The 27711-nt window shown below is 48.8% G+C and overlaps 1 protein-coding gene across 5 annotated transcripts in view; it reads right to left on the reverse strand.

Moving 5' to 3' along the window:
* The window catches only part of RNF212 (ring finger protein 212), a 476056-nt gene that overhangs the window by 250321 nt on the left and 198024 nt on the right, over positions 1-27711 (reverse strand). For 4 of the 5 annotated variants that reach the window (XM_063925682.1, XM_063925683.1, XM_063925684.1 and 1 more), the window contains exon 5: positions 15073-15129. The exons of the other annotated variant lie outside the window; for it this stretch is intronic. In XM_063925682.1, the coding sequence (XP_063781752.1) occupies positions 15073-15129 (57 nt within the window). The remainder of the gene's footprint in view (positions 1-15072; positions 15130-27711) is intronic. 5 annotated transcript variants of the gene reach the window in all.

Here is a 27711-nt window from a genome sequence, read left to right on the forward strand (position 1 = left end):
TCCCATTTTTCCCTGTCATCAGAGGGGAAAGGATACGCCATAAAAATTCTCTTGGGAATCTGCCACCTCTTGTCCAGCGACTCCCAAGCTTTTTTACAAAGCGCATTCATTTCATGAGAGGGGGGAAACTTCACCTCAGGTTTTTTCCCTTTAAAAAGGCAAATCCTTGTTTCCTGAACAGCAGGTTCGTCAGCGATACTTAAGACATCTTTAATAGCCACAATCATGTACTGAATACTCTTAACTACCCTTGGGTGTAAAGTAGCCTCATTAAAATCGACATCGGAATCAGAGTCCGTGTCGGCATCTGTATCTACCATCTGGGTAAATGAACGTTTTTGTGACCGAGGGGGTCTGCACCTGAGCTAAAGCATCCTCCATGGATTTTCTCCATATTTGTGTCTGAGAATCAGATTTATCAAGACTCTTAGACAACAAAGCCACATTAGCATTAAGTGTACTCAATATAGCAACCCAATCAGCAGAGCCATTTCCAGCTCCTTTTCTGCACCCCCAGTAACTTCCTCCAGGAACACTCAGCCCCAGACATGCCGACACAAAGTACCGACACCCAACACACACACTGGCAAAAGGGGACAGCCTACAGGGAAACACAGAGGGAGTATGCCAGCTCACACCCCAGCGCCCATATACTACACAACAATAATATATGTCAGCAGTGCTGTATAATAATAATAAAAGCACCAAAATTATTTGTGCCCCGCCCCCGTTTTGCTCCCTTTTACTTGCAAGGAGCCTGGAGGTCCGGCCCAGCGTTCTCTGCAGCGGCTGTGGAGAGAAGAAAATGGCGCTGGTGAGCTGTGCGGCTAAGCCACGCCCCTTCCCGGCACGCTTCAGTCCCGCTCAAATTTAAATTGTTTATACTGGCGGGGGTCTTATATACGATGCCTGGGCACCGAATATGGCTTTTACCAGTTCCAAAGATCTCAGTAACTGCTGCCCAGAACGCTCCCCCCCAGCGCCCTGCACCCTGTGAGTGCCGTTGGTGAAGTGTGTGTGGGAGCATGAAGTGCTGCGCTGTACCACCGTTACTGAAGTCTTCTGCCGTCTGAAGTCTTCGGTTCTTCTAATACTCACCCGGCTTCTGTCTTCTGTGAGGGGGGTGACGGCGCGGGAACAAGCAGCTAGGCGAACCAAGTGACCGAACCCCCTGGAGCTAATGGTGTCCAGTAGCCTAAGAAGCAGAGCCCTTAACTAAGCAGAAGTAGGTCTGACTTCTCTCCCCTCACTTCCACGATGCAGGGAGCCTGTAGCCAGCAGGTCTCCCTGAAAATAAAAAACCTAACAAAAGTCTTTCTAGAGAAACTCAGTAGAGCTCCCCTAGTGTGTGTCCAGTCACTCCTGGGCACAGAGTCTCACTGAGGTCTGGGGGAGGGGCATAGAGGGAGGAGCCAGTTCACACCCAGTCAAAGTCTTTTTAGTGTGCCCAAGCTCCTGCGGATCCCGTCTATACCCCCATGGTCCTTTTGGAGTCCCCAGCATCCTCTAGTACGTAAGAGAAATAGGATTTTAATACCTACCGGTGAATCGTTTTCTCTTAGTCCGTAGAGGATGCTGGGGATGCTTCAAGAACCATGGGGTATAGACAGGATCCGCAGGAGACATAGGCACACTTTAAGACTTTGATTGGGTGTGTACTGGCTCTTCCCTCTATGCCCCTCCCCCAGACTCCAGTTTAAGTAACTGTGCCCAGGGAGACGGACATTTAGAGAAAAGAATTTATTGTTAAACCACGGTGAGCATCTTACCAGCTCACACCTCAGTATGCCGCAGAACGTTGCATTCAATAGAACACCAGCCGACGGCATGAAGAATATGCAGCAATACGCTGACATAAAGCGTAACACAACCAATAACAGCACAACGCATGCCATGGCATGAACATCATCAGCCACAGGCTGACTTAAACACAACAAACCATGTGTGTAAACATACCCAATATAATACAGTACGCACTGGGACGGGCGCCCAGCGTCCTCTACGGACTAAGAGAAAAGGATTTACCGGTAGGTATTAAATCCTATTTTCTCATACGTCCTAGAGGATGCTGGGGATGCTTCAAGAACCATGGGGTTTATACCAAAGCTCTAGAACGGGCGGGAGAGTGTGGACGACTCTGCAGCACCGAATGACCAAACAAGAGGTCCTCATCAGCCAGGGCATCAAACTTGTAAAACTTCGTAAAGGTGTTTGATCCCGGTCAAGTAGTAGCTCGGCCAAGCTCTAATGCCGAGACCCCTCGGCCAGCCGCCCAGGATGAGCCCACCTTTCTAGTAGAATGGGCCTTCACCGATTTCGGTAACGGCAATCCTGCCGTAGAATGAGCCTGCTGAATCGTAGCACAGATCCAGCGCGCAATAGTCTGCTTGGAAGCAGTAGCCCCAATCATGTTGGGAGCCCATAGGACAAAAAGAGACTCTGTTTTCCCTATATGAGCCGTTCTGGCGACATAGCTTTTCAAAGCTCTGACCACATCGAGAGACTTCGATTCCGCCAAGGTGTCAGTAGTCACTAGCACCACAATATGCTGGTTTACGTGAAACCACTTTTGGCAGAAATTGCTGACGAGTTCTCAACTCTGCTCTATCAGCATGGAAGATTAAATAGGGGCTTTTGTGAGACAAAGCCGCCAATTCAGATACCCGCCTTGCGGATGCTAAGGCCAACATCATGACTACTTTCCAAGTAAGAAATTTCAATGGAACCTTACGTAAAGGTTCAACCCAATGAGATTGCAGGAACTGCAACCCCACATTAAGAACCCATGGAGCCACAGGGGGCACAAAGGGAGGTTGGATGTGCAACACGCCTTTCAAGAAGGTCTGTATTTCTGGAATGGAGGCCAATTCCTTCTGGAAGAGAATTGATAAGGCCGAAATTTGTACTTTAATGGAGCCTAACTTTAGGCCCGTATCCACACCTGCTTGCAGAACACGGAGCAACCGCCCCCGCGGAAAATCCTCCGTAGGAGCTTTTTTGGATTCACACCAAGACACATATTTTCTCCAGATACGGTGGTAATGCTTTGCCGTTACTTCTTTGCTATCCTGAAGAAGTGTGGGAATGACTTCACTGGGAATACCCTTCCGGGCTAGGATTTGGCGTTCAACCGCCATGCCGTCAAACGCAGCCGCAGTAAGTCTTGATACACGCACTGCTCCTGTTGTAACAGGACCTCTCGAAGAGGAAGAGGCCAGGGATCTTCTATGAGCAACTCCTGAAGACCTGGATACCAAGCCCTCCTTGGCCAGTCTGGAACAATGAGTGTCGCCTGAACCCATGTTCCTCTCATGATCTTTATCACCTTGGAAGGAGTGGAAGTGGAGGGAACACCTAGACCGACTGAAACACCCACGGTGTCACCAGGACGTCCACCTCTATTACTTGAGGGTCCCTCGACCAGGAACAATATCTTTGAAGTTTCTTGTTGAGGCGAAACATCAACATGTCTATTTGAGGAATTCCCCAACGACTTGACACTTCTGCAAAGCCCTCTTGATGAAGACCCCACTCTCCTGAATGGAGATCGTGTCTGCTGAGGAAGTCAGTTTCCCAGTTGTCTACACCCGTAATGAAGATCGCTGACAGAGCTTTTACATGCCTTTCCGCCCAGTGAAAAACTTTTGTGACTTCTGCCATCTCCGCTCTGCTCTCCAAGTACGCCACTGCTGTATGTTGTCCGACTGAATTAAGACGGGCAGACCACGAACAAGATGTTCCAGAATGTTTATGTGCAGACAAGCTTCCTGGCTTGACCATTTTCCCTGGAAATTTGTTTCCCCCTGAATGACTGCTCCCCAGCCCTGGAGACTTGAATCCATGGACACCAGGATCCCATCCTGGATCCCGAACCTTCTTCCGTCTAGGAGGTGAGTACTGAGCAGCCACCACAGGAGAGAAATTCTGGTCCTGGAAGATAAGATTATTATCCGGTGCATGTGCAGGTGAGACCCGGACCACATGTCCAACTGGTCCCGCTAACAACACTCTGGCATTTAACCTGTTCACTGAATGGCCTCGTAGGCCGCAACCCTCTTTTTCATCAATGGAACGTATTGATGGATTGACACTGTTGTAGATCTGACCCGACTCTGGATCTTCAGAGCTGTTTCCATTGGAAGAAACAAACTCTCAACAGTTCTGTATCCAATAGTTTTCCCAACGCCGACAACCGCGTCGTTGGGATCAACCGTGATTCTGGCAAATTCAGGAGCCAACCACCTTGTTGAAGCTCCGTCAGGGATAAAACAACGTTTTGCACCACTTGTTCTTGCCCTCCCCGTACGCAGGAGAGCGTCCCAGTACAGAGTAATAGTGCTTTTACTATTGAAGGAAATCATCATACCGCCATCACTCCGGTGAATTGGCACTGAGAATCCTGAATAGCAAACCCAGGTAAGCCTAATGCGGAAGAACCGTATTTAGTCCCTCTTTCTCCTTTAACAGATTGGAGATCCCTGCCTTGAGAGATTCCATCTTGTAGTTCAACTTCTTAAGTAGAAAATGTTTGGAATTGTTCTGCCCCGGCCTTCCGGCCTCAGAAGCACGAAAAAACTTGAACAACAGCTTTTTTTGTTTTTTTTATGACCGGGACAGCAGGACAATGACCTGATCCTGACCTAGTATGGCGTCGCATACTACCTCCCCGTCCACAGGAGATTTTGAAAAATCAGTGAGGGGAATCGTCTGGAACTCCAGTATGTCCCCCTTTGGACTCTATTCTTAAACTCACTGGTCCATGTCCATTCCAGGACTGACTGAAGAGTATTAGACATGGTCCCACCGGTGTGGGCTCCCGCAAGATAGTCCCAGCAACCTGCGGTGGATGTGGTAGAAACAGAGGATGAATTCTGCTTCTGCGAACTTGAAAAGGCTGCTGACCTCTTGCCTTTTCACCTTCCTCTACCTGCAAAGAAAGGGAAAACCGTATCCATTCGGTCGAAATGACTGCATCCTACAAAAATGCGTCACCAACCGTCGTGAGGGAACATAGGTCAAGAAGGTAGACTTACCAGTGGTATCTGCCGAGATCAACTTAACAAAGCCATCCCCAAACCAGGTTTCACCTTCATAGGGAAGATACTCCAGTTCTTCTCGGAGTCAGCCTCAGCATTCCATTGGTGAATCCACAATGCTCTCCTAGTCGAGACCGCCATGGAAGTGGCCCGCGAAAACAAGAGTCCTATATCCCTTGTAGTCGCACGGCAGTATGCTGCAATGATATAGATATGACTCTATTTAAGTTGCATACAACTACTCCCCCATGCGCATGTAATGCAAGTATAATCAACGGACATGCGGACACATACTTAGAGTATCATATATCTTCCTGCATACGATCCTTCGTGACAGGGCCCGTGCAGAACAGGAACAGGGAGTGACTCTCACCTTCTATCCATTGAGAAGGAAAAACTTTACCTCAGCATTCAATATACATATATACCTTCCAATGCACCTATATACACACACACACATATATGAATATATATTTATTTATATATATACATATATACACACACACACACACACACACACACACACACATATCCAATACGTATACATATATTTTGTCAGGAACAGCAAGGTCCCTAGTGACGTTAATATTCTAATGTGTATGAACAGGTACTGAATGCCAATTTTCGAGGATCTGATCAGGAAACATTATGGTCGACCTAAGAAAGATTATTCGAGTCGATCTCAGGGAGTAGTAACTGGGCAAAATAAAAATTTTGCGACCCTGAGGGGTCTGAGAGAATCCATTCAATGAATACGACTCCCTCCATAAATATTATCACGTCTGTGATCTTGCCACAGACCTATATAATCTTACTATACATACATATTACATATAGGTATAGCTTTATCTGATATGCATCACATTATGATGTCCATATCCACCCAGTCAGATATTGTTGGTGCCGACAGGGACACCCCCCTCGTCTGTGTCTCCCATATAGTTTTCTCTTGGGAAAAATATACCTCTACTGACATGTTAACATATTGACATGTACCAAGTACCATTAGGAGTAGACAGCACCGACATCACTGGCGTTTCTATAATGGGTGCAGTGTGGGCGGTGCACACGGGCCCCTGAGTCCACATGGTGCCCCCACCGCACACACTGCACCTATTTTTAAAATACTCACCCCTCCGAAGTCCAGCGCCGGCATCTGCAGCGCTGTTGGAACACAGTGAAAATGGATCAGCGGCCATTTTCACGGAGTTCTGCGCATGCGCAGTAGAGAAATCTCAGGGAAAATGGCCACCGCGACATTTTCCCGGAGATCTGCGTATGCGCAGTAGAGTCTGAGCCCTCTGGAGCTCAGACTCTACAGCGCTCCGGGCAGAGAGGAGGGGGCCCGAACGGAGGAGGCTGAACACGGGCCTCCTCCTCTCTTAAAACGCCCCTGACCGACATAGTCATTCCCTTTGTGGCAGAGCCCTCAGCCTCAAATATGCCGACACACGTGTACCAAACACCCACCGACATTACACTGGCTATAAGGGATAGACCCCAGTACATTCTGCCATGCAAACAGAGAAGGAATTTACCAGCTCATTTCCCCCAGCGCCCATGATATAGTGTTTTTATTTCAACTTATATTACAGCAAACAACTGTGACCCCCCCCCCCCCCCCCCCTTAATTTTTCACTCTGAACTATACAGCAGTGTTTAGGAAGGACCAGCGTCTCTGAGGAGAAAATGGCGCTGGAGAGAGCTATGAGGGCTAAGCCACGCCCCCTCAGTGGCGTGCTTCATCCCGCTAAAATCTACAAATTATACTGGCGGGGGTCTTATATTTAGTGCCTAGGCACTTTTAATACACTTATTTGCCAGTTTAAAACTTCAGTGTTCATGTTGCCCGGGGCACCTTCCCCTGCGCCCTGCACCCTGCCAGTGCCGCTGTGTGTGTGGGAGCATGGCGCGCATTGCGACCGCTGCGCGGTACCTCAACACTAAAGTCTTCTGCTGTCACTGAAGTCTTCTTCTCTTCTTTTACTCACCCGGCTTCTTTCTTCTTGCTCTGCAAGGGGGGTGACGGCGCGGCTCCGGGAACGAGCAGCTAGGCGTACCAAGTGATCGGACCCTCTGGAGCTAATGGTGTCCAGTTGCCTAAGAAGCAGAGCCTTTGAACTCGGAGAAGTAGGTCTGCTTCTCTCCTCTCAGTCCCACGAAGCAGGGAGCCTGTTGCCAGCAGGTCTCCCTGAAAATAATAAACCTAACATAAAGTCTTTTCAGAGAAACTCAGTAGAGCTCCCCTGTGTGTGACCAGTCTCGCTGGGCACAGAATCTAAACTGGAGTCTGGAGGAGGGGCATAGAGGGAGGAGCCAGTTCACACCCAAAGTCTTAAAGTGTGCCTATGTCTCCTGCGGTTCCCGTCTATACCCCATGGTTCTTGAAGCGTCCCCAGCATCCTCTAGGACATATGAGAAAAATAAGAATTTACTTACCGATAATTCTATTTCTCGGAGTCCGTAGTGGATGCTGGGGTTCCTGAAAGGACCATGGGGAATAGCGGCTCCGCAGGAGACAGGGCACAAAAAGTAAAGCTTTAGGATCAGGTGGTGTGCACTGGCTCCTCCCCCTATGACCCTCCTCCAAGCCTCAGTTAGGATACTGTGCCCGGACGAGCGTACACAATAAGGAAGGATTTTGAATCCCGGGTAAGACTCATACCAGCCACACCAATCACACTGTACAACCTGTGATCTGAACCCAGTTAACAGTATGATAACAGCGGAGCCTCTGAAAAGATGGCTCACAACAATAATAACCCGATTTTTGTAACTATGTACAATTATTGCAGATAATCCGCACTTGGGATGGGCGCCCAGCATCCACTACGGACTCCGAGAAATAGAATTATCGGTAAGTAAATTCTTATTTTCTCTATCGTCCTAGTGGATGCTGGGGTTCCTGAAAGGACCATGGGGATAATACCAAAGCTCCCAAACGGGCGGGAGAGTGCGGATGACTCTGCAGCACCGAATGAGAGAACTCCAGGTCCTCCTTAGCCAGGGTATCAAATTTGTAGGATTTTACCAACGTGTTTGCCCCTGACTAAATAGCCGCTCGGCAAAGTTGTAAAGCCGAGACCCCTCGGGCAGCCGCCCAAGATAAGCCCACCTTCCTTGTGGAATGGGCATTTACATATTTTGGCTGTGGCAGGCCTGCCACAGAATGTGCAAGCTGAATTGTATTACACATCCAACTAGCAATAGTCTGCTTAGAAGCAAGAGCACCCAGTTTGTTGGGTGCATACAGGATAACAGCAAGTCAGTTTTCCTGACTCCAGCCGTCCTGGAACCTATATTTACAGGGCCCTGACAACATCTAGCAACCTGGAGTCCTCCAAGTCCCTAGTAGGCGCAAGGCACCAAAATAAGCTGGTTCAGGTGAAACACTGACACCACCTTAGGGAGAGAACTGGGGACGAGTCCGCAGCTCTGCCCTGTCCAAATGGACAACCAGATATGGGCTTTTTTGAGAAAAAAACCACCAATTTGACACTCGCCTGGTCCAGGCCAGGGCCAAGAGCATGGTCACTTTTCATGTGAGATGCTTCAAATCCACAGATTTGACTGGTTTTAAACCAATGTGATTTGAGGAATCCCAGAACTACGTTGAGATCCCACAGTGCCACTGGAGGCACAAAAGGGGGTTGTATATGCAATACTCCCTTGACAAACTTCTGGACTTCAGGAACTGAAGCCACTTCTTTCTGGAAGAAAATCGACAGGGCCGAAATTTGAACCTTAATGGACCCCAATTTGAGGCCCATAGACACTCCCGTTTGCAGGAAATGCAGGAATCGACCGAGTTGAAATTTCTTCGTGGGGCCTTTCTGGCCTCACACCACGCAACATATTTTTGCCACATGTGGTGATAATGTTGTGCGGTCACCTCCTTTCTGGCTTTGACCAGGGTAGGAATGACCTCTTCCGGAATGCCTTTTTCCCTTAGGATCCGGCGTTCCACCGCCATGCCGTCAAACGCAGCTGCGGTAAGTCTTGGAACAGACATGGTACTTGCTGAAACAAGTCCCTTCTTAGCGGCAGAGGCCACAAGTCCTCTGTGAGCATCTCTTGAAGTTCCGGGTACCAAATCCTTCTTGGCCAATCCGGAGCCATGAGTATAGTTCTTACTCCTCTACGTCTTATAAGTCTCAGTACCTTAGGTATGAGAAGCAGAGGATGGAACACATACACCGACTGGTACATCCATGGTGTTACCAGAACGTCCACAGCTATTGCCTGAGGGTCTCTTAACCTGGCGCAATACCTGTCCCGTTTTTTGTTCAGACGGGACGCCATCATGTCCACCTTTGGTATTTCCCAACGGTTTACAATCATGTGGAAAACTTCCCGATGAAGTTTCCATTCTGCCGGGTGGAGGTCGTGCCTGCTGAGGAAGTCTGCTTCCCAGTTTCCATTCCCGGAATGAAACACTGCTGACAGTGCTATCACATGGTTTTCCGCCCAGCGAAAAGTCCTTGCAGTTTTTGCCATTGCCCTCCTGCTTCTTGTGCCGCCCTGTCTATTTACGTGGGCGACTGCCGTGATGTTTTTCCCACTGGATCAATACCGGCTGACCTTGAAGCAGAGGTCTTGCTAAGCTTAGAGTATTATAAATTTACCCTTAGCTCCAGTATATTTATGTGGAGAAAAGTCTCCAGACTTGATCACACTCCCTGGAAATTTTTTCCTTGTGTGACTGCTCCCCAGCCTCTCGGGCTGGCCTCCGTGGTCACCAGCATCCAATCCTGAATGCCGAATCTGCGGCCCTCTAGAAGATGAGCACTCTGTAACCACCACAGGAGAGACACCCTTGTCCTTGGATATAGGGTTATCCGCTGATGCATCTGAAGATGCGATCCGGACCATTTGTCCAGCAGATCCCACTGAAAAATTCTTGCGTGAAATCTGCCGAATGGAATTGCTTCGTAGGAAGTCACCATCTTTACCAGGACCCTTGTGCAATGATGCACTGATTTTAGGAGGTTCCTGACTAGCTCGGATAACTCCCTGGCTTTCTCTTCCGGGAGAAACACCTTTTTCTGGACTGTGTCCAGAATCATCCCTAGGCACAGCAGACTTGTCGTCGGGATCAGCTGCGATTTTGGAATATTTAGAATCCACCCGTGCTGTTGTAGCAGTATCCGAGATAGTGCTACTCCGACCTCCAACTGTTCCCTGGACTTTGCCCTTATCAGGAGATCGTCCAAGTAAGGGATAATTAAGACGCCTTTTCTTCGAAGAAGAATCATCATTTCGGCCATTACCTTGGTAAAGACCCGGGGTGCCGTGGACAATCCAAACGGCAGCGTCTGAAACTGATAGTGACAGTTCTGTACCACGAACCTGAGGTACCCTTAGTGAGAAGGGCAAATTTTGGACATGGAGGTAAGCATCCCTGATGTCTCGGGACACTATATAGTCCCCTTCTTCCTGGTTCGTTATCACTGCTCTGAGTGACTCCATCTTGATTTGAACCTTTGTAAGTGTTCAAATTTTTTTAGATTTAGAATAGGTCTCACCTAGCCTTCTGGCTTCAGTACCACAATATAATGTGGAATAATACCCCTTTTCTTGTTGTAGGAGGGGTAATTTGATTATCACCTGCTGGGAATACAGCTTGTGAATTGTTTCCCATACTGCCTCCTTGTTGGAGGGAGACCTTGGTAAACCAGACTTCAGGAGCCTGCGAAGGGGAAACGTCTCGACATTCCAATCTGTACCCCTGGGATACTACATGTAGGATCCAGGGGTCCTGTACGGTCCCAGCGTCATGCTGAGAGCTTGGCAGAAGCGGTGGAACGCTTCTGTTCCTGGGAATGGGCTGCCTGCTGCAGTCTTCTTCCCTTTCCTCTATCCCTGGCCAGATATGACTCTTATAGGGACGAAAGGACTGAGGCTGAAAAGACGGTGTCTTTTTCTGCAGAGATGTGACTTAGGGTAAAAACGGTGGATTTTCCAGCAGTTGCCGTGGCCACCAGGTCCGATGGACCGACCCCAAATAACTCCTCTTCCTTTATACGGCAATACACCTTTGTGCCGTTTGGAATCTGCATCACCTGACCACTGTCGTGTCCATAAACATCTTCTGGCAGATATGGACATCGCACTTACTCTTGATGCCAGAGTGCAAATATCCCTCTGTGCATCTCGCATATATAGAAAATGCATCCTTTAAATGCTCTATAGTCAATAAAATACTGTCCCTGTCAAGGGTATCAATATTTTTAGTCAGGGAATCCGACCAAGCCACCCCAGCTCTGCACATCCAGGCTGAGGCGATCGCTGGTCGCAGTATAACACCAGTATGTGTGTATATACTTTTTATGATATTTTCCAGCCTCCTGTCAGCTGGCTCCTTTAGGACGGCCCTATCTATAGACGGTACCGCCACTTGTTTTGATAAGCGTGTGAGCGCCTTATCCACCCTAAGGGGTGTTTCCCAACGCGCCCTAACTTCTGGCGGGAAAGGGTATACCGCCCATAATTTTCTATCGGGGGGAACCCACGCATCATCACACACTTCATTTAATTTATCTGATTCAGGAAAAACTACGGTAGTTTTTTCACATCCCACATAATACCCTCTTTTGTGGTACTTGTAGTATCAGAAATATGTAACACCTCCTTCATTGCCCTTAACGTGTGGCCCTAATAAGGAATACGTTTGTTTATTCACCGTCGACACTGGATTCAGTGTCCTTGTCTGTGTCTGTGTCGACCGACTAAAGTAAACGGGCGTTTTAAAACCCCTGACGGTGTTTCTGAGACGTCTGGACCGGTACTAATTGTTTGTCGGCCGTCTCATGTCGTCAACCGACCTTGCAGCGTGTTGACATTATCACGTAATTCCCTAAATAAGCCATCCATTCCGGTGTCGACTCCCTAGAGAGTGACATCACCATTACAGGCAATTGCTCCGCCTCCTCACCAACATCGTCCTCATACATGTCGACACACACGTACCGACACACAGCACACACACAGGGAATGCTCTGATAGAGGACAGGACCCACTAGCCCTTTGGAGAGACAGAGGGAGAGTTTGCCAGCACACACCAAAAACGCTATAATTATATAGGGACAACCTTATATAAGTGTTTTCCCTTATAGCATCTTTTATATATTTCTAACGCCAAATTAGTGCCCCCCCTCTCTGTTTTAACCCTGTTTCTGTAGTGCAGTGCAGGGGAGAGCCTGGGAGCCTTCCCTCCAGCCTTTCTGTGAGGGAAAATGGCGCTGTGTGCTGAGGAGATAGGCCCCGCCCCTTTTTCGGCGGGCTCGTCTCCCGCTCTTTAATGGATTCTGGCAGGGGTTAAATATCTCCATATAGCCCCCGGAGGCTATATGTGAGGTATTTTTAGCCAAAAAAGGTTTTCATTTGCCTCCCAGGGCGCCCCCCTCCCAGCGCCCTGCACCCTCAGTGACTGCCGTGTGAAGTGTGCTGAGAGGAAATGGCGCACAGCTGCAGTGCTGTGCGCTACCTTAAGAAGACTGAGGAGTCTTCTGCCGCCGATTCTGGACCTCTTCTCGTTTCAGCATCTGCAAGGGGGCCGGCGGCGAGGCTCCGGTGACCATCCAGGCTGTACCTGTGATCGTCCCTCTGGAGCTAATGTCCAGTAGCCAAAGAAGCCAATCCATCCTGCACGCAGGTGAGTTCACTTCTTCTCCCCTAAGTCCCTCGTTGCAGTGATCCTGTTGCCAGCAGGACTCACTGTAAAATAAAAAACCTAAGCTAAACTTTTCTAAGCAGCTCTTTAGGAGAGCCACCTAGATTGCACCCTTCTCGGCCGGGCACAAAAATCTAACTGAGGCTTGGAGGAGGGTCATAGGGGGAGGAGCCAGTGCACACCACCTGATCCTAAAGCTTTTCTTTTTGTGCCCTGTCTCCTGCGGAGCCGCTATTCCCCATGGTCCTTTCAGGAACCCCAGCATCCACTAGGACGATAGAGAAATAATATTCCCCCGAGGTACCACAAGTCCCAGCATCCTTAATGCAGAGATGAAAGCAGAGGAGACTATAGTATTACCCTAAAGACACTATACGTCCCAACAGTCTTGACTCACCACAGCAGCAGGGCTTCATGAAAAGTTAAATGCAGAGATGGCAGCAGGGTAAAATAAGGGAGGTAATTCCCCAAGTGCGTCACGGGTCCCAGCCGCTTGGACTTACCCCAGCGGCACACAACAGCAGCTCCAAGTAGCAGGGACATGAAGAGAAGATGGTGGCAGGTGGGAGACCTCAGCCTCAACCACAGCCCCAAGAGTCAACAGCTGAAGTGGGGATGCAGAGGGGAGTAACAGCACAGAGCAAGGGTAATGGCGACCCCACGGTGAACCTAGGAAGGAGGCCACAGGACTGATTCCAACTGTGAGGAGACAGAGACACCACGCCCATAGCAACCAGTGCAGACCCAGAGCCTTTGACTGGTGGTCAGAGCAGGATAGGGCCCTTCAGAGAGGTCCCCGCTGGCTACAGGATGTTAATTTAAGGATACATTGGCCATTAAGCACAAAACTAGCATCCTACCCTACTGCCATCCAGGCAACTCCCTCTCATCAGCCTTCTAATTCTAGTTGCTGCTAACATACAGTATTTTTATCATTGTGCATTTATTTTCTAGCCCCAAAACTGTGTGAGATTCCCATCAGTACAACATGGCCCTGGGGACGTCTGTCTGGAGCTACTCTTTTAACTAATGCTTTGTATCATAATAGTGGAGTACGTGCTTTATTTCCCTTTGCTTATAAGGTTTTCCCCTTGGAGTTCCATGTTGATATCACCGTAAACACCATGGCTCATGAAGAATTAGCAAGATCAGCTTGTCTTGGATACTGACGCACCTGTCAAATATTTCCCAAAAAATTGTCCCTCTTTCAAAGTCATTAAGGTGGTTTCCAGGTCTGGTATGTTAGGTAGACATGTATCAGGTCAACATGAGAATGTCAACCTAAAGTCCCTGGTAGGCCCAACAGTCACATACCTGTTCCCGAAGGCAGTGTTGTCTTCTGGTCCCCATCGGAGATCTGTGCAGCACTTCTGATGCTAATCCTAAACCTCCCCCCACAACCTAACCTTCTAACCAATACCCTAACCTTCAGCATTCATGTCGACGTGGTGCCTGTCAACATAATGAATCATGTCCATTTCTAGTGTCGAAAGTGTGGTGTCAACATTATGAATGTAGACAGGTTACTGTTGACCATCTGAACGGATCACAATGTATTCAGTTTCAGCTATAATTATAGGCATCCAAGGCAGGCCGACATTTTAATACATTACCCCACGCTGGGATGTTATGTGCTTAATGATCAATGCATGAACCACACTTGTGTGGAAAGGAAACCCCTGCTTTACATACACTTGGGGGGCATATGTAATAAGGCCCGAGTTTGCCGGAGGTGCGGGATGCTGGACGATCTTCGAGGTTTTCTTAAAACAGCAATCATTTACAAGGCAAAACTATCTTGTAGATGATTGCTGCTTTAAAAAAACGTCCGAGAATGGCCGGCATCCCGCACCTCCGGCAAACCCCGGCCCTATTACATAGGGCCATTGGTGTCGCAAATTCCTAGGTGTTTCCAGTTTTTGGGCCTAATTCAAGGTTGCTTGCAAAATAATATTTTCCTCTAATTGGCAAAACCATGTGCACTGCAGGTGGGGCAGATATAACATGTGCAGAGATTAAGATTTTGGCGAGTTATATTGTTTCTGTGCAGGGTAAATACTGGCTGCCTTATTTTTACACTGCAATTTAGATTTCAGTTTGAACACACCCCACCCAAATCTAACTCTCTCTGCACATGTTACATCTGCCCCCCCCTGCAGTGCACATGGTTTTGCCCATTAGAGGAAAATGTTGTTCTGCAATCAACCTTGAATTAGGACCTTTGCTCACTATTTGTACATTTGTCTTCTATAAATATAAATTATGTATGCACAAATAAGTTGTGTACAACAAGAGTTATTCTTATTATATATATACCTGGAATTAAATAATTTTTGTATATTTCTTTACCTATAGGACACGTACCTTTCCTTTGCAATGCGCTGATAATCGGCGCCTATGACTGTCTTGAAAGTCTGCAACCTATAAATGTGCATTTGTAGTACAGTCAGTTAATATTAAAATGCAATAAATTCAAACACATTTATTTGAGAAATGTATATATTATTTATTTACTGTATTTCTGTTCTACAGGTAACTCTCTGGCAAGAAGTGTTACCCATAGCAACTAATCAGATGTTTTATTTCATTTTCTAAAAAGATGACAGAATCTACATGGTTGATATGTGAAACAACTTTGTTGCAGCAATAATGTAACTGCAACGTAAAACAACACCTATTCTATATTCCACAGAATATTAAAGATATCCTGGAATTTTCCACTTTCGGTGGAATAGGCTCCCAATAACATACCTAGGAGTCTCCATTACCGGCAGCTTTTTCAAGCTAACTACCCAAAACTGTTAACACAATTTCAGAAAGATCTTGAAGACTGGGGAGGCTATCATATTTCATGGATCGGCCGTGTTAATGCCGTTAAAATGAATTTATTATGAAGATTGCTTTATTTATTTCAGACATTGCCAATCCGGGTGCCACCCTATGTCTTCAAGCATCTTCAACATATCACAGCCCAAATAATTTCGTCCAAAAAGCGACCTAGAGTGAGACATGAGGTGATTTAGAGGCACACCTCTAGTGGTGTCTAGAGGTCCCAAAAAATTTCAAATCTTATCTTTCTGCTAGATTGGCACAATGCGTATTATGGAATGGACACAAATCTGACAGGGAGTGGGTCACGATAGAAGCTACCACTCTTAAGCTGCACTCCATATGCACTCGCGGACGCGGCTAATAGTTGAAGATCGCTCCACAACCTAACCCTCTAGTTCCACTATTCGATAAGCCTGACTTCCGTCCGTGCTGTTATTCTGCTGCTTTTGCGTGTTGGCAGAACAGTGGAATCAGATTGCTAAATTACATAACACAGGACTCATCCTTCCCCACGTTTGCAGATATCCAGGCCAAATTCTTGATCCCTTGTAAGTCTTTTTTTTCAATATTTACAAACCTGACATTTCCATTCCACGGTAGCATCACAATTCAGTTTTAGGCCTCTTACCATTGTGGAGGACCTAGATCTTCGCAACGTGCTACAAAAAGGCTTATTTCTACCCTATACACTTTACTGCTGCTACCCTCACTACCCAGAAGATAAAGAAACTCATGAAAGGGCTTGGGAGACTGACTTGGGCGAAATATTAGACAATGATGATTGGAATAACATTTACTCTAGCAATGCCTTAAATTCTATTTGTGTTCGTGTGAAAGAATATGTATACAAATTATAGATGGCCCTATGTCCCTACTCGACTTAATAAAATGCACCCTGAGATCTCCCCTCTGTGTTGGCGATGTAGCACGACCGATGGAACATTCCTTCAAATATGGTGGAGCTGCTTTGGACCTTTATGGACCCTAATTTTAGGCCCAAATTCACTCCCATTTGAAGGAAGTGAAGCAGACGGCCCAAATGGAACTCCTCCGTAGGAGCAGCTCTGGCCTCACACCAAGAAACATATTTCCGCCATATACGGTGATAATGTTTCCATGTCACATCCTTCCTAGCCTTGATCAGGGTAGGAATGACCTCCTCCGGAATCACTTTTTCAGCTAGGATCCGGCGTTCAACCGCCATGCCGTCAAACGCAGCCGCGGTAAGTCTTGGAACAGACAGGGCCCCTGCTGCAGCAGGTCCTGCCTTAGAGGAAGAGGCCACGGATCTTCTGTGAGCAACTCTTGCAGATCCGGATACCAAGTCCTCCTTGGCCAATCTGGAACAATGAGAATTGTTCTGACCCTTCTTAGTCTTATTAATCTCAACACCTTGGGTATGAGAGGCAGAGGAGGAAACACATAGACCGATCTGAACACCCATGGTGTCACCAGAGCGTCTACCGCTACCGCCTGAGGGTCTCTTGACCTGGCGCAATACCTCTTTAGCTTTTTGTTGAGACGGGACGCCATCATGTCTATTTGAGGCAGTCCCCACGATCCACGATCTGTGTGAAGACTTCTTGATGAAGTCCCCACTCTCCTGGATGCAGGTCGTGCCTGCTGAGGAAGTCCGCCTCCCAGTTGTCCACCCCCGCGATGAACACTGCTGATAGTGCGCTTACATGGCCTTCTGCCCAGCGCAGAATCCTGGTCGCCTCTGCCATGGCCACTCTGCTCCTTGTGCCGCCTTGGCGGTTTACATGAGCCACTGCCGTGATATTGTCCGACTGAATCAGAACCGGTTTGTTCTGAAGCCACTCCTCCGCCTGGCGTAGGGCGTTGTAAATGGCCCTTAACTCCAGGACATTGATGTGGAGACAAGTCTCTAGGCTTGACCAAAGACCTTGGAAATTTCTTCCCAGTGCGACAGCCCCCCATCCTCGGAGGCTCGCGTCCGTGGTCACCAGGATCCAGTCCTGAATGCCGAACCTGCGACCCTCTAGGAGGTGAGCACTGTGCAGCCACCACAGGAGAGATACCCTGGCCCTGGGAGACAGGGTGATCCGTTTCTGCATATGTAGATGGGACCCGGACCATTTGTCCAATAGGTCCCATTGGAAAGTCCTCGCATGGAACCTGCCGAAGGAGATGGCCTCGTATGAAGCCACCATCTTCCCCAGAACCTTTGTGCAATGATGCACCGAAACCTTTTTTGGCTTTAAAAGGTTCCTGACCAGGGCTATGAGCTCCTGAGCCTTCTCCACCTGAAGAAAAACTCTTTTTTGGTCTGTGTCTAGAATCAGGCCCAAAAAGGTCAGACGCGTTGCAGGTACTAGCTGGGATTTCGGTAAATTGAGAATCCAGCCGTGCATCTGCAACGTCTTCACGGACAGAGACACGCTGTCCAGCAACTTCTCCCGAGATCTCGCCTTTATAAGGAGATCGTCCAAGTATGGGATAATTGTGGCTTCCTGCTTGCGCAGGAGCACCATCATTTCCGCCATTACCTTGGTGAAAATTCTCGGGGCCGTGGAAAGCCCAAACGGCAACGTCTGAAATTGGTAGTGACAACCCTGTACTGCAAATCTCAGAAACGCCTGGTGAGGGGGGAAAATCGGAATATGAAGGTCCTTTATGTCCAGGGACACCATCCAATCCCCTCCCTCCAGGCTGGCGATGACCATTCTGAGCGGTTCCATTTTGAACTTGAACCTCTTCAAGTACAGGTTCAGGGATTTTAGATTTAGAATGGGTCTGACCGAACCGTCCGGTTTCGGTACCACAAACAGGGATGAATAATAACCCTCTCCTTGCTGGAGATGAGGAACCTTGATTATCACCTGTTGAATGTACAATTTGTGAATTGCCGCTAACACTAGCTCCCTCTCTGACGGGGAAGCCGGCAGAGCCGATTTGAAAAACCGGCGAGGGGGCATGTCTTCGAATTCCAGTCTGTATTCCTGGGAAATAATCTCTATTGCCCAGGGATCCACCTGTGATTGAACCCAGACGTGGCTGAAAAGACGAAGACGTGCCCCCACTTGATCTGACACCCCCCCCCCCCCCCCGGAAAGCCCCAGCGTCATGCTGTGGACTTTGCGGAAGTAGAGGAGGACTTCTGCTCCTGGGAACTAGCTGAGTGCAGCTTTTTTCCCTTGCCTTTACCTCTGGCAACGAAGGACGATCCTCGTACCTTCTTGTTTTTATTGGAACGAAAGGACTGCATTTGATAATGTGGTACCTTCTTAGAATGCTGCGGGGGAACATAAGGTAAAAAAATCGATTTACCGGCCGTAGCAGTAGAGACTAGGTCCGAGAGGCCTTCTCCAAACAACTCCTCCCCCTTGTAAGGCAATGACTCCATATGCCGTTTTGAGTCGGCGTCTCCCGTCCACTGTCGGGTCCACAAGAGCCGCCTAGCAGAAATACACATAGCGTTTATTCTAGAGCTTAGTAAACAAAGGTCTCTCTGAGCATCCCTCATATACAAGGCAGCATCTCTGATATGCTCCATGGTCATTAGAATGGTATCCCTATCTAAGGTGTCCATCTCCGTAGATAAGGAGTCTGCCCATGCCACGACAGCACTATAGTTCCTGAATGTGTGTAAATGTGCTTCATGGCAATTTCCTGCTTGCGATCAGCAGGATCCTTGAGGGAAGCAGTATCTGGAGAAGGCAGTGCCACCTTCTTGGATAAGCGTGTCAGCGCCTTGTCTACTTTAGGCGCAGATTCCCATCGTATCCGATCCTTCTGTGGAAAAGGATACGCCATGAGAATCCTTTTGGGAACATGGAGTCTCCTATCCGGAGATTCCCAAGCCTTTTCGCATAATTCGCTTAGCTCAAATGAGGACAGAAACGTGACCTCAGGCTTTTTCCCTTTATACATGTGAACCCTCGTGTCAGGAACAGGGGGTTCCTCCGTGATATGCAAAACCTCTTTTATGGCAATAATCATGTACCTAATACCTTTTGCCACCTTCGGCTGTAATTTTGCATCCTCATAGTCGACACTAGAGTCAGTATCTGTGTCGGTATCTGTGTCAGCGACCTGTGATATGGGGCGCTTTTGAGACCCTGAAGGTCCTGGCACCACAGGGACAGGCACGGACTGGCTACCTGACTGATCCCTAGCTTCAGCCTTGTCTAATCTTTTATGCAGGAGATTTACATTTGCATTCAAGACATTCAGCATATCCACCCAGTCCGGTGTCGGCGTTGCCGACGGCGACCTGACATTCAAGCACTCCCCCTCCATATTAAGCGAGCCTTCCTCATCAAACATGTCGACACACACGTACCGACACACTACACACACCCAGGGAAACTATTTCTGAAGACAATATCCCCTGAAAGGCTCTTTGGAGAGACAGAGAGAGAGTATGCCAGCACACACCCCAGCGTAACAACCTGGAGACCAACACAGAATGCTTTTCCCCAGCAGCGCTGTATTATACTTTATTCCGCCAATTATGTGCCCCCCCCTCTCTTTTTAAACTCCCTTCACCGTGTGTAAGCAGGGGAGAGTCCGGGGAGCTTCCTCTCAGCGTTCTGTGGAGAGAGAAATGGCGCTGGTGAGTGCTGAGGGAAAAGCCCTGCCCCCTCGGCGGCGGGCTTCTGTCCCGCTCAAAATCGTGTAAAATGATGGGGGCTCAATTATATACATGTACAGTGCCCAGCTGTACATGTATATACACCTATTTGCCATCTAAGAGGTGTTATTTTTGCTACCCAGGGCGCCCCCCCCTGCGCCCTGCACCCATACAGTGAACGGAGTGTGTGAGGTGATGTGGAGCAATGACGCACAGCTGCAGTGCTGTGCGTTACCTCTGTGAAGCTGAAGGCTTCTGCCGCCTGAGACGTCTTCTTGCTTCTGTTCTTCTGGCTCTGTGAGGAGAACGGTGGCGTGGCTCCGGGGGTGGACGCCAAGGACGAACCTGTGTTCACCCCCTATGAAGCTAATGGTGTCCGGTAGCCGAGGAAGCAGATCCTATCAGTTAAGTAGGTCTGCCACTCTCTCCTCAGTCCCTCGATGCAGGGAGCCTGTTGCCAGCAGTGCTCCCTGTGAAAAAGTAAAAATCCAAACAAAAATGCTTTTTGTAGCAAAGAACTCAAGAGAGCTCCCTGCAGTGCGCCCTTCATCCTCAGTATAAAACTGAGGTCTGGAGGAGGGACATAGAGGGAGGAGCCAGTGCACACCCAGAATCCAAAGCTTTCTTAAAGTGCCCTATCTCCTGCGGAGCCCGTCTATTCCCCATGGTCCTTATGGAGTCCCCAGCATCCTCTAGGACGTTAGAGAAATACGTATTAAAGTATATCTTTGTGAAAATCCTATATCAATAGAAAACCTGACGCACCAAGCCCCCTCAGGTTATAGAATATAGGGATAGCAAGTTGAGTGAAAGACATGAAATGGACACCACTCAGCTAGCTAATGCACACACAGATAGTCACAATTTGTACAATGCAGAGGTTATTACTAACAATAATACTGCACTGGGCTAACATATATATAGCTATGTAGTCAATAGATATAACACTGCACAGTAAGAACTGGATGTATATCACAGGGTAATTGTACTAGAAAACCCTGACTAAATGCACTCTTTCTTAACTAGCACTGTCTAAAAAGGCAGGTAGAATACTTAAGTGTCATACATCACTGACAACCAGGCGGGTTTACACAGGAGGATTTGCCCAAGCAGTCCCAGGAACAGTGAAGCTGAGAGATAATGGCGCCCAGACACTGACAGGGAGTGAGGGAGAGACAGATATGCAGCTCCAGGGCGGGAACATTTGCGGGAAATGGTGCCCTGGGGCTGGGGGTCTAAGCCTTATCCCCCTGCTGGCAAAACCACCGGGTACTGTGGGCTACTGAAAATGGTTTAGAGAGAAAACCTGACCTGCACCCATGCCCTGGTGATCTAGTGGGATCGCCTGTACTGCCACAGTGTCCACCGCCAGCGCGCGGCCCGCCTCCCACTGACCGTGCTGGATCACGATAAAGATAAAGCGGGACCCACTTACCACCTCCCGAAGCGCGCCCACGCGATCCCGGAGAGCCCCCGTCGTGTGTGCCTGACTGTAAAGAAAACCGGAGCCTCCTGCTGTAGTTACCCGGCAACCAGGGCTCGGGAGTGTACAGCGCCGCTTGGGAGAGATGGAGCTGCAGCAGTGAATGTCTTCTGACATTTACCACCGCTGCTGCCCTTGTAGTCTACTCTTCTTAGGGCTGCCTGGAGCAGCCCCTCTGTTATGTGCCTGCTTACTGCAGCACCAACTACAAAACTTGAGCTCCTGTGCAGGGAGGCGGGGTTATAGAGGATGTGGCGCTGTGCATTCTGGGAACAGTCAAAGCTTTGAGCCTGTTGGTGCCTCGGATCAAGATCCTACTCTACACCCCAATGTCTATCCTTGTGGAGCCCAGTGTACCCCGCAGCAGAAAGATTACTTTAAGGTGGCCATACACAGTCAGATATAACTTACCATCAGACAGACAGAAAAATTATCTAACATGCAGAAAACAAAGTATGCTTGCCATACTCTGTCAGATAATTGGTCTGTCTGTCTGTCTGTCTGTCTGTCTGATGGCGAGTTATGCGAGCACAAATTATTATCTCTGATGGGCATGCTAGAAGACTTTTCACGCCCGACAGTCCAATAATTGGTGCCCTGTTGTGGCCATACACTGTGCAATTATGGGCTGCTGACCAGCCGATAATTGGCTGATCAGGTCGATAATTCCACAGTGTGTGGCCACCTTAAATGTAAAGCTAGGTACCCACGATACAACTATCTGTCCAATCTGACTGGTTGGAATGAAAATCTGGTAATGTATAGGCGTAAGTGACAATGGAACATTTGCTCCCAAACACTGGAAAATTAACAAAAATGGTCGTTCAGATAAATTTTTTGAATCAAAGAGATTTTCCCAATTTATCTGAATGACAGGTTTTGTCCGTTCTCTAGTGTTTGGGAGCAGATGGTCGATTGTCATTTGCTCCCATATATTACCAGATTTTCATTCCAACTAGCCAGACTGGACAGTAGTTACACAATTCTTGGGCTGACCTGTGAGATAATAAGATTTTACTCACCGGTAAATCTTTTTCTCGTAGTCCGTAGTGGATGCTGGGGACTCCGTAAGGACCATGGGGAATAGATGGGCTCCGCAGGAGACTGGGCACTCTAAAGAAAGATTTAGTACTACCTGGTGTGCACTGGCTCCTCCCTCTATGCCCCTCCTCCAGACCTCAGTTAAGGAAACTGTGCCTGGAAGAGCTGACATTACAAGGAAAGGATTTTGGAATCCAGGGTAAGACTCATACCAGCCACACCAATCACACCGTATAACTTGTGATAAACTTACCCAGTTAACAGTATGAGCAAACAACATAGCATCAACCAAAGGATGCCAATATAACATAACCCTTTATTAAGCAATAACTATATACACGTATTGCAGAAAGTCCGCACTGGGGACGGGCGCCCAGCATCCACTACGGACTACGAGAAAAAGATTTACCGGTGAGAAAAATCTTATTTTCTCTAACGTCCTAGTGGATGCTGGGGACTCCGTAAGGACCATGGGGATTATACCAAAGCCTCCAAACGGGCGGGAGAGTGCGGATGACTCTGCAGCACCGAATGGGCAAACACAAGGTCCTCCTCAGCCAGGGTATCAAACTTGTAGAATTTTGCAAAAGTGTTTGAACCCGACCAAGTAGCAGCTCGGCAAAGCTGTAATTCCGAGACCACTCGGGCAGCCGCCCAAGAAGAGCCCACCTTCCTTGTGGAGTGGGCTTTCACTGATTTTGGATGCGGCAATCCTGCCGCAGAATGAGCCTGCTGAATCGTGTTACAGATCCAGCGCGCAATAGTTTGCTTTGAAGCAGGAGCACCCAGCTTGTTGGATGCATACAGGATAAACAGCGAGTCAGTCTTCCTGACTCCAGCCGTTCTGTTAACCTAAGTCTTCAAAGCCCGGACCACGTCCAGCAACTTGGAATCCTCCAAGTCACGAGTAGCCGCAGGCACCACAATAGGTTGGTTCAAATGAAACGAAGACACAACCTTTGGTAGAAATTGCGGACGAGTCCGCAATTCTGCCCTGTCCATATGAAAAACCAGATAGGGGCTTTTACATGACAAAGCCGCCAATTCTGACACACGCCTAGCCGACGCTAAGGCCAACAGCATGACCACTTTCCATGTGAGATACTTTAGCTCCACGGTCTTAAGTGGCTCAAACCAGTGTGATTTCAGGAACCCCAAGACCACGTTAAGATCCCAAGGTGCCACTGGTGGCACAAAAGGGGATGAATATGCAGCACTCCCTTAACAAACGTCTGAACCTCAGGCAGTGAAGCCAGTTCCTTTTGAAAGAAAATGGATAGGGCCGAAATCTGGACCTTTATGGACCCTAATTTTAGGCCCATAGTCACTCCTGACTGTAGGAAGTGCAGGAATCGACCCCGCTGGAATTCCTCTGTAGGGGCCTTCCTGGCTTCACACCAAGCAACATATTTTCGCCATATACGGTGATAATGTTTTGCTGTCACATCTTTCCTAGCCTTTATCAGCGTAGGAATAACTTCATCCGGAATGCCCTTTTCCGCTAGGATCCGGCGTTCAACCGCCATGCCGTCAAACGCAGCCGCGGGAAGTCTTGGAACAGACAGGGCCCTTGTTGTAACAGGTCCTGTCTGAGAGGCAGAGGCCATGGGTCCTCTGTGAGCATTTCTTGCAGTTCCGGGTACCAAGTCCTTCTTGGCCAATCCGGAGCAATGAATATTGTTCTCACTCCTCTTTTTCTTACAATTCTCAGCACCTTGGGTATGAGAGGAAGAGGAGGAAACACATAGACCGACTGGAACACCCATGGTGTGACTAGTGCATCCACAGCTATCGCCTGAGGGTCCCTTGACCTGGCGCAATACCTGTTTAGCTTTTTGTTGAGGCGTGACGCCATCATGTCCACCTGTGGGAGTTCCCATCGATTTGCAATCAGCGTGAAGACTTCTTGATGAACTCCCCACTCTCCCGGGTGGAGGTCGTGTCTGCTGAGGAAGTCTGCTTCCCAGTTGTCGACCCCCGGAATGAACACTGCTGACAGTGCCTGCACGTGATTCTCCGCCCAACGAAGAATCCTGGTGGCTTCTGCCATCGCCACCCTGCTTCTTGTGCCGCCCTGTCGGTTGACATGGGCCACTGCAGTGATGTTGTCTGACTGAATCAGCACTGGTTGGTCTCGAAGCAGAGGCTCCACTTGGCTTAGGGCGTTGTATATGGCCCTTAGTTCTAGGATATTTATGTGCAGACAAGTCTCCTGACTTGACCACAGCCCTTGGAAGTTTCTTCCCTGAGTGACTGCCTCCCAACCTCGGAGGCTTGCATCCGTGGTCACCAGGACCCAGTCCTGTATGCCGAACCTGCGGCCCTCGAGGAGGTGAGCCCTCTGCAGCCACCACAGAAGAGACACCCTGGCCCTGGGGACCAGGGTGATCAGCCGATGCATCTGAAGATGCGATCCGGACCACTTGTCCAACAGATCCCACTGAAAAATCATGGCATGGAACCTGCCGAAGGGAATGGCTTCGTATGACGCCACCATCTTTCCCAGGACTCGCGTGCAGTGATGCACCAACACCTGTTTTGGTTTCAGGAGGTCCCTGACCAGAGTCACGAGCTCCTGAGCCTTCTCCTCCGGGAGAAATACCTTCTTCTGGCCTGTATCCAGGATCATGCCCAGGAAGGGCAGACGCTTCGTAGGGATCAGCTGCGACTTTGGAATATTCAGAATCCAGCCGTGCTGCCGCAACACTTCCTGAGAGTGTGCTACGCTGATCAGTAATTGCTCCCTGGACCTCGCCTTTATGAGGAGATCGTCCAAGTATGGGATAATTGTAACTCCTTGCTTCCGAAGGAGCACCATCATCTCCGCCATCACCTTGGTAAATATTCTCGGTGCCGTGGACAAGCCAAACGGCAGCGTCTGGAATTGGTAATGACAGTCCTGTACCACAAACCGGAGGTACTCTTGATGAGGCGGATAAATGGGGACATGCAAGTAAGCATCCTTGATGTCCAGAGACACCATGAAATCCCCCTCTTCCAGACTTGCAATGACCGCTCTGAGCGATTCCATTTTGAACTTGAATTTCCTCAGATAAATATTCAGGGATTTTAAATTCAAGATGGGCCTGACCGAACCGTCCGGTTTCGGTACCACAAACATAGTGGAATAGTAACCCCTTCCCTGTTGAAGGAGGGGAACCTTTACTACCACCTGCTGGAGGTATAGCTTGTGAATTGCCGCCAGCACTACCTCCCTTTCCATGGGGGAAGCTGGCAAGGCCGATTTTAGGTAACGGTGAGGGGGCGTCACTTCGAACTCCAGCTTGTATCCCTGAGACACAATTTGTATAGCCCAAGGATCCACCTGTGAGCGAACCCACTGGTGGCTGAAATTTCGGAGACGTGCCCCCACCGCTCCTGGCTCCGCCTGTGGAGCCCCAGCGTCATGCTGTGGATTTAGTGGAAGCCGGGGAGGACTTTTGTTCCTGGGAACTAGCTGCATGGTGCAGCTTTTTTCCTCTACCCCTGCCTCTGGCAAGAAAAGATGCCCCTCTGACTTTCTTGCTCTTTTGCGAACGAAAGGACTGCATTTGGTAATACGGTGCTTTCTTCGGCTGTGAGGGAACATATAGCAAGAAATTTTACTTCCCTGCCGTAGCAGTGGAAACAAGGTCCGAGAGACCGTCCCCAAATAATTACTCACCCTTATAAGGCAAAACCTCCATGTGTTTTTTAGAGTCGGCATCCCCTGTCCATTGCCGAGTCCATAAGACCCTTCTGGCAGAAATGGACATTGCGTTTATTCTAGAGCCCAGCAGGCAAATGTCCCTCTGGGCATCGCGCATATATAGGACAGCGTCCTTGATATGTCCCAGGGTCAGTAGAACAGTGTCCCTGTCCAGGGTATCTATCTCCTCCGAGAGATTATCAGTCCAAGCTCCTACAGCACTACACATCCAGGCCGAAGCAATTGCTGGCCTCAGTAGAGTACCAGAATGTGTATAAACAGACTTCAGGATAGCTTCCTGCTTTCTATCCGCAAGATCCTTTAGGGCGGCCGTATCCTGAGACGGCAGGGCCACCCTCTTAGATAAGCGCGTCAACGCCTTGTCTACCCTCGGGGAGGATTCCCAGCGTAACCTGTCCGTTGGCGGGAAAGGATACGCCATCAGTAATCTCTTGGAAATTACTACTTTCCTATCAGGGGAATCCCACGCTTTTACACATAATTCATGTGAAGGGGGAAAAGTCACTTCTTGCTTTTTCTCCCCATACATATAAACCCTCTTGTCAGGGACAGGGTTTTCCTCTGATATGTGCAATATATCCTTCATTGCTATAATCATGTAGCGGATGGCTTTAGTCATTTTAGGCTGCAACTTTGCATCATCGTCATCGACACTGGAGTCAGACTCCGTGTCGGCATCTGTGTCAGCCATCTGGGATAGTGGGCGCTTGTGAGACCCTGACGGCCTCTGCATTGTAGGATCAGGCATGGGTTGAGAGCCCCTGACTGTCCCAAGGCTACAGCTTTATCCAACTTGTTATGCAAGGAGCTTACATTATCATTTAACACCTTCCACATATCCATCCAATCAGGTGTCGGCACCGTCGGCGGCGACACCTCATTCACCTGCACTTGTTCTGCCTCCACATATCCTTCCTCATCAAATATGTCGACACTGACGTACCGACACACCGCGCACACACAGGGAATGCTCTGACTGAGGACAGGACCCCACAAAGGCTTTTGGGGAGACAGAGAGAGAGTATGCCAGCACACACCCCAGCGCTATATAACGCAGGGATTACACTGTACCTTAGTGATTACCCAGTAGCTGCTGTTTCTGATCGTTTTGCGCCTAAATTTATGTGCCCCCCCTCTCTTTTTACCCTTTTTGCACCTGGATACTGCAGGGGAGAGAATGGGGAGCGTCTTTCCAGCGGAGCTGTGAAGAGAAAATGGCGCTGGTGTGCTGAGGAAGAAGGCCCCGCCCCCTCAGCGGCGGGCTTCTGTCCCGCTTCTATGTGTAAAAAATGGCGGGGGCTCGAACATATATCCAGTGCCTGACTGGATATATGTGTTATT

Source organism: Pseudophryne corroboree, chromosome 6 (assembly GCF_028390025.1).
Source record: "Pseudophryne corroboree isolate aPseCor3 chromosome 6, aPseCor3.hap2, whole genome shotgun sequence".
In the NCBI taxonomy this organism is placed as follows: Eukaryota; Metazoa; Chordata; class Amphibia; order Anura; family Myobatrachidae; genus Pseudophryne; species Pseudophryne corroboree.